The sequence below is a fragment of the Egretta garzetta genome, unplaced genomic scaffold (assembly GCF_000687185.1).
Source record: "Egretta garzetta isolate BGI_Z169 unplaced genomic scaffold, ASM68718v1 scaffold40, whole genome shotgun sequence".
Classification (NCBI taxonomy): Eukaryota; Metazoa; Chordata; class Aves; order Pelecaniformes; family Ardeidae; genus Egretta; species Egretta garzetta.
In genome coordinates, this window is record NW_009258484.1 from 1504183 (window position 1) to 1515296 (window position 11114).

The following is an 11114-nucleotide window of genomic DNA, read 5'->3' on the forward strand; positions in this document are numbered from 1 at the left end:
CAAGATAGAGGCAGTTTAATAAAAGAAAAAGCAAAGGCTGTGCACGGTAGCAAAAGGAAAACAAGATTTTATTCTCTACTTCCCATTAGCAGCCACTTCCCAGGAAGCAGGGCTTCAGTACACATAGCGCTTGCTCTGGAAGACAAAACATCATAAAAGACGAATGCCCCCCTGCTTCTTCCTCCTTTTCCCTTAGTTTTTATCTCTGAGCCGATGTCATATGGTATGGAATATCCCTTTGGTCGGTTTGGGTCAGGTGTGTTGGCTCTGCCCCTTCCCAAGATCTTGCCCCCTCCCAGCCCACTGGTGGTGGTGGTGGAATGTTGGAGACACAGCCCTGGTGCGTTATCGACACCTTTCTACTGACCGACAGAAAGCACAGCACTACGCAGCTCGACCCAATGCACCAGTGAAGGATGCAAAGGAACTGTGTGATATATAGGATTCAGTAGCAAAAGATGCCCCCTGGAGGAACAAGTCACTAGGCAAATTAGATGGAACGGGGTCTAAAAATACCTCCACACGTTCAGCAGTGAGCATCGTTATTGGAGTCACTTTACTAAGTTAACCAAAGAGATTCAAAACCTGAAATACAGAGACTTTATACAGAACAAGTTGCAAGTACAAATAAACAGAAGTAACATTCTTCAAGAAATGGATTTTAGTTGTGTTTTATGAACATCAATAAATACCAGAAAAGACGTGAAAAATAAAAAAAAAAACTATACAAACAACTTTCAATTGTCCCAAGGACTAAATTTATAATTTAAGCTGATTCTTGATAGTTTTGCAATAGGGATTTCATCCAGAAGTCTTTTATCTAACTAAAAAAAAAAGAAAAGCAGTCAGCATATTACAGATACAAAACCAGGGAAGGGGTCACAACTAGAGCAGAGAAATGACACATCCAGTTAGAACCATATTACAATTTGGCAGGGATGCTCTTAATGAACACCGTGTACATGTGAGAAAAAGACAGCATCACTATTACAGGCATGAAACGATGATTAAGTGTCATTATCCACTGTCCAAAATGAAAAGGAACATTAGTAAAAGGGGAAATGAAGACTAGAAAAGGAAAGAAAAAAAAAAAAACAACTAAGGAAACTTTAAAAGCCACCTCTTCATAATAGTCTTCTAAGGCAAATGTTGCATGCACTACCTCCCCAAGAAACTAGACAAAGCTCCTCCATTCCCCGTGTGTTTCCTTTCATTTAGTTTCATGAGGAAAGGTTTGAGAGAGCAGAGTGCTGGGAAGAAATACTACAAACCTCTAAATTAGTGAAAGAACTTCCAGCATCACTGTTATATTCTGGGTAGGAGGAACTGGAAGAAATTATATTTTTCAGCCGCTGAAGTGCAATGATCAATAGCAAAAGGAGAAAAGCTAAGAGACTAAGGAATATCGAAACATAGACATAGACATTGGATAAACGGCCCGGCGATGAATCCACTGAAGTTGAAAGGGATGTGGGATACAGCTCCAGAAAAGTCCCATTTTCCATGTTTCCTACAAATCCAGATGAAGGGTCGGGTTCTGACATTTTTGGGTTTGTGTTTTAAAAATCACCACAGATCTTGGATTCAAAGGCAGTTTTAGCAGCATAACAAAGGGTTTATTTTAGGCGACCATTTTTCCATCACAACGAAGAGATGACAAGTCACCCAGTGATCAAATTTATCCTTTACTGCTCAAGCCCAGGACAATGTAAGATTGGATCCTTCAGAACTGCAAGAAATGAAAAAAAAAAGCAAGATTAATTTACTAGCAGATAATGTGATTTAATGTGAGCCTGAGACAATCTAGTTCTTCAGAGTTACAAGTTATTATTTCTTAGCACTAAGCTGCAATTGTTAAAGGGTTAGCTAACAACTATCTTTATATCTCTATTTTCCAAAATGCTGGGATTAGGAGAAATCCTACCCATCAACGAATTAAAATTGACCCTTCCCCACCATGTCTTGTTTAACTGAGGAATGGCACAATCAAAAATGTACTTTATATGGAACAGACATACCAGAATCCAAACTTGTCTTGTGGATAAAAGCTAGTCAAGGAACAAAAAATCCCTCTCAAGACTTCAGCCCCCCCCAACCTAGAGGAAGGCCTCTCAACACCGCACTGGATGACACATCCACTACTGTTAGCCACGTACTCCATACTGCCTTGCCAGAGGTACTCAGAATGAGAAAAACTGCCAGAACTGCTTTCTTACTATGTATTTATGCAATGGATCAAATTGTTTCAAAGACCAAAACGCATCTTGCCCTAATGCTGCCAAGGGGATCTCAATGGCGAGCGCGTTTCAGTGAAGTGCTGCAAGCTTCTGACACCTACAAGCACAGTCCCAAGGGAGCAGGCAGCCCTGGCAGCTCAGCAAACGTGAGGGGACTATCTAAGGGCAGTGAACGCTAACAAGAAGAGATCCCATCTTTGAGAAAGCTTTGCCTCCAGCCACTTTGTGTTGGAATCCGAGAGCCTGGGTGCTGGCAAAGGTCAGAGTAGCACAGGACGAGCAGACCAGGGGATGCTAGGCTGCTTTTCTTTAAACTGATGTAGTCAGTCCCCAGGAGCACTCTGGAAGCGTAAGAGAAGGCTTGGTGATGGGGAGTTGCTTGTACAAAGTTGACGTGCTGTAGCTGAAATACATGGCGTAACCCAGTGCCTTTATTGTGATACAAAACAGATAACGCAAGGTCCAAGAGCGTAGGAAATGAAGTTAATTTTCTGCATATAGTCATCCACATGCAATCTTTCTATCCATCCATCCATAGTCAAGCTCTTACTGCAAATACTCAGGCACTACAGGGAAAGGCATCGAGCATTCCTCCTGCTAGGAAGACAATATCCATACAGAACCACGTTCCCAGTGTAGTCCCTGTCATCTTGACCTTGTTTTCGGCCTCGTCCGGTGGTCCCAGTTCAATACAATTATCTCTAATTCACAGTTAGAGGCTTGGAGGAAAATCCCACTGATTTTGATGGCGACAGAAAGAGCAAACACTGTCAGCATCAGCCAGAGGAACAGAATCAGGCCCTTAAAGTAATGATGCAATGGTCTGGAGTCTCCCCTGTGTGTGACACAGCTGCCCAAGTATCTCTCTGAGTTTCCATGAAAGTGTTCCAGCACTGACCCCGGCAATGTTGGGCCTTATAATTTTTTAATCATGCTACCTCTGCTGCCTTAGTAAAGCGCCTCTTTTTGCAAGAGGCTGACACTTTTTGACACTAGGTGTGACCACAGAAGCCCCAACCTGAACTAAAGGTGCTTAAGGATAAGGTACTTTTCCGCTGGTGCTGTTTCTTCTCTGAGAACACAGAAGCCTTGGAGACACCCACTGAAAATGCTAAGACGTTTCCTTTGCAGTTACTGAATTTATTTGCAGAGTTACCCACTGCACTTTTGCACTGTAAACTAAATTTAGGAGGTTATGCTATCTGCCGTAAAAAGCCCTGAATGCCTGAGTAAACAAGGACTACATTAAGCAGTAAGTAGAACCTAATTCTACATTTTTAAACCCTATTTTATTTTCTATACCTCAGAACTACATCTATACTGCTACATAAAACAGGTCAAGGCTATTCTCTGGTCTCAGGGACAACCTGTGTGGCATGCTGCATCAAGAGGGCTTAACTCCCTTGTATCCCCACAGACAGGATGGCCAAATCACAGCTGCCTTCGGGAATGAACGATGGCCAACCCTAACCCCAAATATGTCCAGGCATTGCCCGGAAGGTGCTAGCTGGCCAAAAGCATGCCAGGAGGTGTGCTTGCTCGTTCAATGGGAGAGATGATGCCAGGCCTATGCCCTGGCCTGGATTAATTTACCAGTACATACACATCCATGTTTTCATGGATAAAAGGTTACATTCCAGATGTTGTTTTACTGTTTATTTATTGCATTTATTGTTTTATTGCAGAGCTTTTGGTAGTCTTAATCAAGCATCCCGATAGCCTACGAGATATGCAGGAGTACAAAACTGCATCTGCAAATACCAGATAAAAATATTCTTACCCTTGTGGTAAATAACTCATACTAATGCTTAAATATACTAAACTAAGCCATTTTATAACCCTAATAGTATTTAGCCCCACAAGCAACAGTGTTCATTGGGCCTTGTGAAGTAAGTCACAACAGACTGAACAAAAAGAGATCCTTATGAGATTATACTCCTTTTGAACTGTCTGTAATTTAGTGATCCAAAATTAACTAATGGAACAATATGTGTTCATTTCATGTTCTGGAAGTAGTTAAGTGTGTTATAGCTAATTTATCCTTTTTAACAGATGAGCTTTGATATAGAAGATGTTTATCCTTGATTACTCACCATAATGAAAAGCAGATCCATTATTAATTGAATTTCTTTATAATAACTTAAGGAATTACTTCACATAAATTCTTTAACATGGCAGAAGTTAAAAGCCTTTAAATTCTTCACAAATTTGAAATCCACTATGTTCTACTTTTACCATTAACAGTTTTGGCCCTGGTACAAGGAAGAACTTTGGCAGGGAACCTACTTTGAAGTTAGTGGAAAATTTATGGTCTTAAATAGGACTAATCAGCACCTCACAGTTAAGCAGAGATGTGAGTGCTTTGCTAGATCAGAGCCTTTATAGGTCTTACGATGTCAATTGGGCTATTTTTAACTGAGTATTTTGTAGTCAGATCAGAGGCACTGTAAACTCTGATTCCAAATGACTATGGCCCAGATCCTAGTTGCCTCACTCACACTGTGTAGTAATGTGATGTGTAAATGAATCTCACCATAAAACACAGCTTCAGCTAAAGTGGCTCTTTGGGTAATATTTCAGGAGGGAAAAAAAAAATCTGTGCTGTTTTAATCACACATTTAGAAACATGGACCTAAAGTGTAAGGTCCTACTCAATCTAAAAGGATTTTTACCAACCATCTGTACCCTGTTGGAGTAAAGCAGCAAAATCCTACGGAGTGTGAACATATCTGGTCCTGACATCTGAGTAGTATTCACAGGAAAGGTACAAAAAGTCTAGGGAAATAAAATGGATCTGATGCTGATCCCTGACGATGTTCCCTGGTGCTGTTCCAGCATTGCAATCCTGATGGAGAGCAGCCAGTCCGGCTCAGCCAGAGATGTGGGCCAGCACAGAAATACTCTTCTGGACTGATGTACAGCTGCACAGTCCTAAGGCTGCATGAAGTTCTGCCACGGCACAAATCGGACCTCCCAGCCTTCAAGAGGGGGACCCACAAGCAGTTTTATTTAGTGCACCACAGCTACCGCTTCAGCTCAGGTCCCTGCTACTGCTGGGAAAAGAAGGTAAGTGGCATAACCATTTGTCTCTCTTACCCTAATCCTCCCAAAGGCACAATCCCCCAAAAAGCCAGATGACAGCTTCCCCTTCTTGTTTGGTAATTGGGTTTGTGCGTTTCTGAAAACTAAATAGAACAATACCAAAACATAAAGCCCAAACCTGGTCCCCAAAAAAATGACTGGGATTTTTTTCACCGACTTCGAAGTATAATAGTAAAAATGGAAGTGGCTGACTGCAATAAACCTGTCATCTTTCTGAGAGCCATAAACCCATCAGGAAATACAACTAAGGAACTAAAGTTTTCAAATTCTGTAGTGGTCCCTACTTTTGCCTCATCTATTGTTGGAAAGCTGTTTTGGTTTAAGGCAAAGATGTTATTGAAAGTGCTATTGCTGAACGACTGGAGATGGAGAGGAGCTCTGACAGAAGGCTCCCTGAATAACGAGTCCTGAAAGCTCCCGGGACAGGTGAACTGGGACTTGGCTGCTGAGGGACTCAGATTGTGTGGTGTAGGTGAGTCTGGATTACTTTCTCAGAGGCACCTCTGCAATCCCAGGATGGTGATGCATGGCTTGAGGAGGCTCCCTGAGTCATCGAGTCCAGCCCCACCACTGAAAATCCCAGGTCATACTCTGCCTTTCCAACATCAGCTGAGTTTTCCCACTGCTATTACTGTTACACAGCCTTCCTGCTCCGATGGGCAAACTGCTTAGATTCATGCATTTCAGTAAAACAACTCCCTGTACCAAGAAGGCACAGACTTCACCTCCGCGCTCTGCTGGTTTTAGATGTACAAGAGCGCAAAACCTTGGTCTGCTACTTTAGTCCCCAAATATGAGGGCTGCCACACAAGGAAAGGCTCTGCTTGACCCATGGTGTCATTTGTACATCCTTACTTTCCAACTAGATCCACCATTTAAGTATTTTCTTCCAGCTGTGCATTGCTCCTCCATTCATGTCCTTGGTATAAATCACCTTTCACAGGTGAGGACAACCACTCTTATTCCAAGGGTAGGGCTACCTGGTAGATGCTGTAGGCATGCTCAGCTGGAGTTTTTCCACTTTTCTTTTATGCCATGGTAACTGGGAGATAGGCAAATTGGTGTTCACCAAAAGCAGGACAAACTGGGTAGGTAAGGGATTAAGCAAGCCATCTCTATGCAAGAGGTAAATCCTGGGTACCATGCAGTATCATGCCTGGGTAGCCATGCCAAAGCTATCACCTGTTTGCCTCTTTGATGGCACCTGTCATAAAGCCTATTTTTTTCAGAAAATGGAAATGTGGTCAGGAGCAGGGGCCTCATCAGTTAGCGTATGCCTGGGGTGCCAAATTATATGTAACATATGTAATTTAATCTTGAGCATAGCTGAGACAGGAGTCATCTCCCAGTTCAGCCTAAGGTGAATGTTAAATGAGACTGCAGCGCTCTCCAGGATGGTATTCAGTAAACAGAGAGCTTTTTCATAGCCCCAATACCATAAATCTTTTACCATCCAGTTGCCTGCATTGTATTTCTCTGCACATCTTGATGCAACAACTCTATTTCTCCAGGCTCAATGAAATATAATTTAATGGAGCATACTCACAACCACCAAGGCCCTAAAAATTGAGGAACAGGAACCAACGATAAGTCTGGTGGATTCATTTTCTTGGGAGTTTATCAGCCATAGATAAGCACTTTGCTTACTTGGTTCTTCTTGGCTTTTTCTGACTACAAGCTGAGAAATACCTTGGCTGTCTCACAGGCTTCAAAATGGTTAAGCAGAGAGACATACTGACATCAAAGAAAATCAGCATTTTTATGCTACATAAACTAACGTTTTTTTCACAATCTTCCATCAACTTTTTCTTTACAGGTAGAAGGTATTCTAAAAACCCCTTATTGCAAACAACTCCTAACAGAGGAGAGCTTAATTTGCCTTTACCATAGTTACAACAGTGAGGTCCCTCATCCCACCAGACATCAATACACTGTTAATTCTATCTGCCTGCCTTCCCTAAAAACTAAAAATCCTTTTGGCTGGTTTCAGCCCAATGTATACAGAAAGGCAGAGGATGAGCACAACAGAAGGATTAGATTTTTACTGTCTTCTTCAAAATGGAGGGCTTTGTGGAGGGCAGGGAGTTGCCCGCTCACCCAGTCAGGGTGGCCAAAGAAGCTTGCATGTCATAGAATCAGAGAATCATTTAGTTGGAAAAGACCTTTAAGATCATCAAGTCCAACCTGTCCACTACTAAACCATGGTCCTAAGAACCTTGTCTATCTGTCTTTAAAATACCTCCAGGGATGGGGACTCGACCACTTCTCTGGGCAGCCTGTTCCAATGCTTGACAACACTTTTAGTGAAGAAATTTTTCCTAATGTCCAACCTAAACCTCCCATGGCGCAACTTGAGGCCATTCCCCCTTGTCCTATTGCTTGTTACTTGGGAGAAGAGACCAACACCCACCTCGCTACAGCCACCTTTCAGGCAGTTGTAGAGGGCAATAAGGTCTCCCCTCAGCCTCCTCTTCTCCAGGATGAAGAACTCCGGTTCCCTTAGCCGCTCATCAGGCTTGTGCTCCACACCCTTCACCAGCTTCATTGCCCTTCTCTGGACACGCTCCAGTACCTCAATGTCTTTCTTGTAGTGAGGGGCCCAAAACTGAACGCAGCATTCGAGGTGCAGCCTCACCAGTGGCAAGTAAAGGTGAAGGATGACTTCCCTACTCCTGCTGGCCACACTATTTCTGATACAAGCCAGGACGCCATTGGCCTTCTTGGCCACCTGGGCACACTGCTAGCTCATATTCAGCTGGCTGTCAACCAGCACCTCCAGATGCCTCTCTGCTGGGCAGCTCTCCAGCCACTCATCCCCAAGTCTGTGGCGTTGCATGCGGTTGTTGTCATGCAAGTGCAGGACCCAGCACTTGGCCTAGTTATTCCTCATACAATTGGCCACAGCCCATTAATCCAGCCTGTCCAGGTCTCTCTGTAGAGCCCTCCTACTCTCAAGCAGATCAACACGCCCATCCAGCTTAGTGTAGAGGGTACAATTTTTTTTTTATTTTTTGAAAAAAAAAAAAGAAAGTCTTGTAAACAATTTTAATTCACTACTTAGCTATTTATTAGTTAAATAACATCTTCAAAAACTGCATTCTGGAAAATGTAGCAGCCACACTGAAAGCAGTGCTGGTCAGATTAGCTTAAAGTAATTCGTCTGGCATCTCAACAATATATCATTTCTAAAGGGTTCAGATAGTAAGCAGTTTAGCTTGTCAGCTGACAGTTGAGAGAAACGCTGACTTTCCCTCCTTGCTAGAATTCATCAGCCTTATAGTCTGTGCTTTCAAATAAGTATTCTTGTTCAGCTTCTATTTTGAGCCTTTTTTTGTTTTTAATGACAACTGTAGTTCCTCTTGCCACCTTTTCCTCTTTGCGCACTCCACAGTTGACCGCTAGTGGTATTGGATCCTCCAGCTGTGGTTTTCCACATCGCCCTCTTGTGCTACAGCCTCAAGTTACTGGGTCAAAATCCCTGTCCTTCATTCTTCTCTGGGAACAGTTATAAGAAAGGTACTTTGTTCTCAGACATGGTAGTCTGATTACCCTATCACAGTGAATGAAAAGGAAAGGCACTGTTTACAATGGCAAAGTAAGACAGAAAAGTACTTTCTTCACATGTCATATGTCCATGGATCCTGGAAGAAGGAGCTTTGGCCATCAGGCGTTGTTATCTCTACACACACTGTCCTCCTGCAGATCCAGTTGCACACACATGTGTCCTGCAGGACACAGAGATGAGGGCCAAAGCAGAGCACCCCCACAGTAGTGGAGCAACAGGCCCACCAGGGATGACTTGGGACCATCCCCTGACGGGGAGGATCTGGTGGTCAGCAGATCCTAGATGGCACTGAAATTACTGGCCATTAATCTGGCTAGGAAATGGCTAGGAAAGGGAGATGAGTTGCAAAAATCTGGGTCTGTGCAAAAATTGCTCTTTGTTTTGAGCAGGAGGGGGGAGGCAGAGGGTGCTCATTAAAGATGACACTGATTATCTCTATGAAAGGACTCACAAGTGTGTTCTCTGCTCTCTTTTGCCCTTTTGGAAAGTTAAAGCCAGGAGTGAGCAGATAATGATATCATCCCCTCATGACCTCAAACCAGAACCACCTCTCTTCCTTCATTCAGCATCAGGGCAGGAGGAGCCAGAGGAGGATCATGCAGGTTCCCAGAAGAGAGCCCAGGCGATACAGTGATGCCAGTTCCAGGATGAAACCTCCTCATCCCTAAAGGTCTGTCACCCCCCAAGTCCTTTTATCACAGTGATTACTTCCAAAAGCTGGAGACAAGTTTTCAGTAGATCTATTAAAAAGATTAAGGTTTCTCCTGACCTTCACTAATTCAATATATGTACAAAGGCCAGCGAGCTTCTGGTTTAATTCTTTCATCTTCCCCCTCACCGCCTTAATTTTCTACATTTATTTCCTTTAGCATATAGCATTATATCACTGCATATGGTCCTTCCAGCCAACATGTAATGCAAAGCTTTTAATGCCATTAAAAATACGTTTGCATGCTCATATCAAAGGACTGAATGAACTTTACATACAGGGAACCCTTCAGCCTTGAAAGGCAATTTGCTCTAAACTGGAAAAATGTGGCAATTTAACATCATGCAACTAAATTAGTAGCTCCAGACAGAAAAGAAGTGAGCAACATTTTATTCCATTGAAAATGTAGAAAGATTAGGTAGGAAAGGCAAAGAATGGCTGCTTTCTTGGAGTTTAGCAAGAATAGGATCCTTAATACTTCTTATTCTTGCGCATAAGCCTTTGGCAATTGAAAGGCCACAAGTCAGTAGGATGCTTCTTTTTCCTGTTACAGCTGGACCCTCCAGGAGCGGAGAATCCCTATACCACTCTGCCTGGCAAACAGGATCAGTCACCAACTGACTCAATAAAAAAATGCACACAAGGAAAAGGAAAAACTATTTCCTGCCACAAGCAAAGTCTTCCTTTTAATTTATGATCTAATTTCATTTTTTATTATGATTTAATATGATTTAAATTTATGACTTTCAAAATCTAAGATGACAAGTGCCCAGATGGCTTGGTTGCAGGTTAAAATCAAGTTATATTTTGTGGGGGGCTTTGTGGGGGGCTGGAAAAAGGAAACTCTCAGAGCCATAAGGATACCTAGGTTAGTTCAGATAGGATCAAATGCTTGTATCACTTATATTTCCCATGGAGACGCAGATTATAGCGTTATTTATATCAATGTAAAGCAAAGACATCATGACCTGGGATCAGACCCAGAGCCTGTCAATTGAATCTGCTCCTTAAAAGTAGGAGAAAAACAAGCAAAGAGAATTAATAGCATACTTACAAGCAGGAAGATATGGGGATGCAGACCAAACGTCCAATGCGCAGGATGTGATTAGTTATCACGCCCAAATCTAAAGGGACTGCATGCTGAGAAAAGTCCCTATAAAAAAGCAAATAAAAGCTGAAGAGTTTAGTAATAACTACATGAATAAAAAAACAGGGAGGAAAAGTGCTGAAAATTCTGGCTGGAATCCTGGCTTGTGTTTTATTCCTGCTAGCCACATCCTTCTACTGTCCAGTTACAGCGCTGCATGTATAGTATAAAAAACCATGCTTATCTCTTGATCTCTGCTTTATAGCCACGTCTTGATAACACCTTTCTCTTCTTCTTTTGCAGAGTGCTCCAGGACCAAGAGAATCTGCTGGCCCTTGGCACTGCTTTAAGCACCGGAGCCCTGCATCTGCATTCCAGTTTATTTCACGTTATCCCCCAAAGACTCCTGCCAGG

The 11114-nt window shown here is 42.7% G+C and overlaps 1 protein-coding gene across 1 annotated transcript; it reads right to left on the reverse strand.

Moving 5' to 3' along the window:
• Window positions 1-670: 670 nt before the first annotated feature.
• On the reverse strand, window positions 671-10757 carry SERTM1 (serine rich and transmembrane domain containing 1). Its single transcript, XM_035900586.1, has 2 exons — window positions 10668-10757; window positions 671-1729 (listed from the first exon to the last, which is right to left on the reverse strand). The coding sequence occupies exon 2, from the start codon at window positions 1542-1544 to the stop codon at window positions 1221-1223; it is 324 nt and encodes a 107-aa protein (XP_035756479.1). The 5' UTR covers window positions 1545-1729; window positions 10668-10757; the 3' UTR covers window positions 671-1220.
• Between the last annotated feature and the right edge of the window lie 357 nt (window positions 10758-11114).

Bases quoted from the DNA above. Each gene is read 5' to 3' on its own strand.
- SERTM1 (XM_035900586.1), bottom strand. From the start codon at position 1,544: ATGTCAGAACCCGACCCTTCATCTGGATTTGTAGGAAACATGGAAAAT.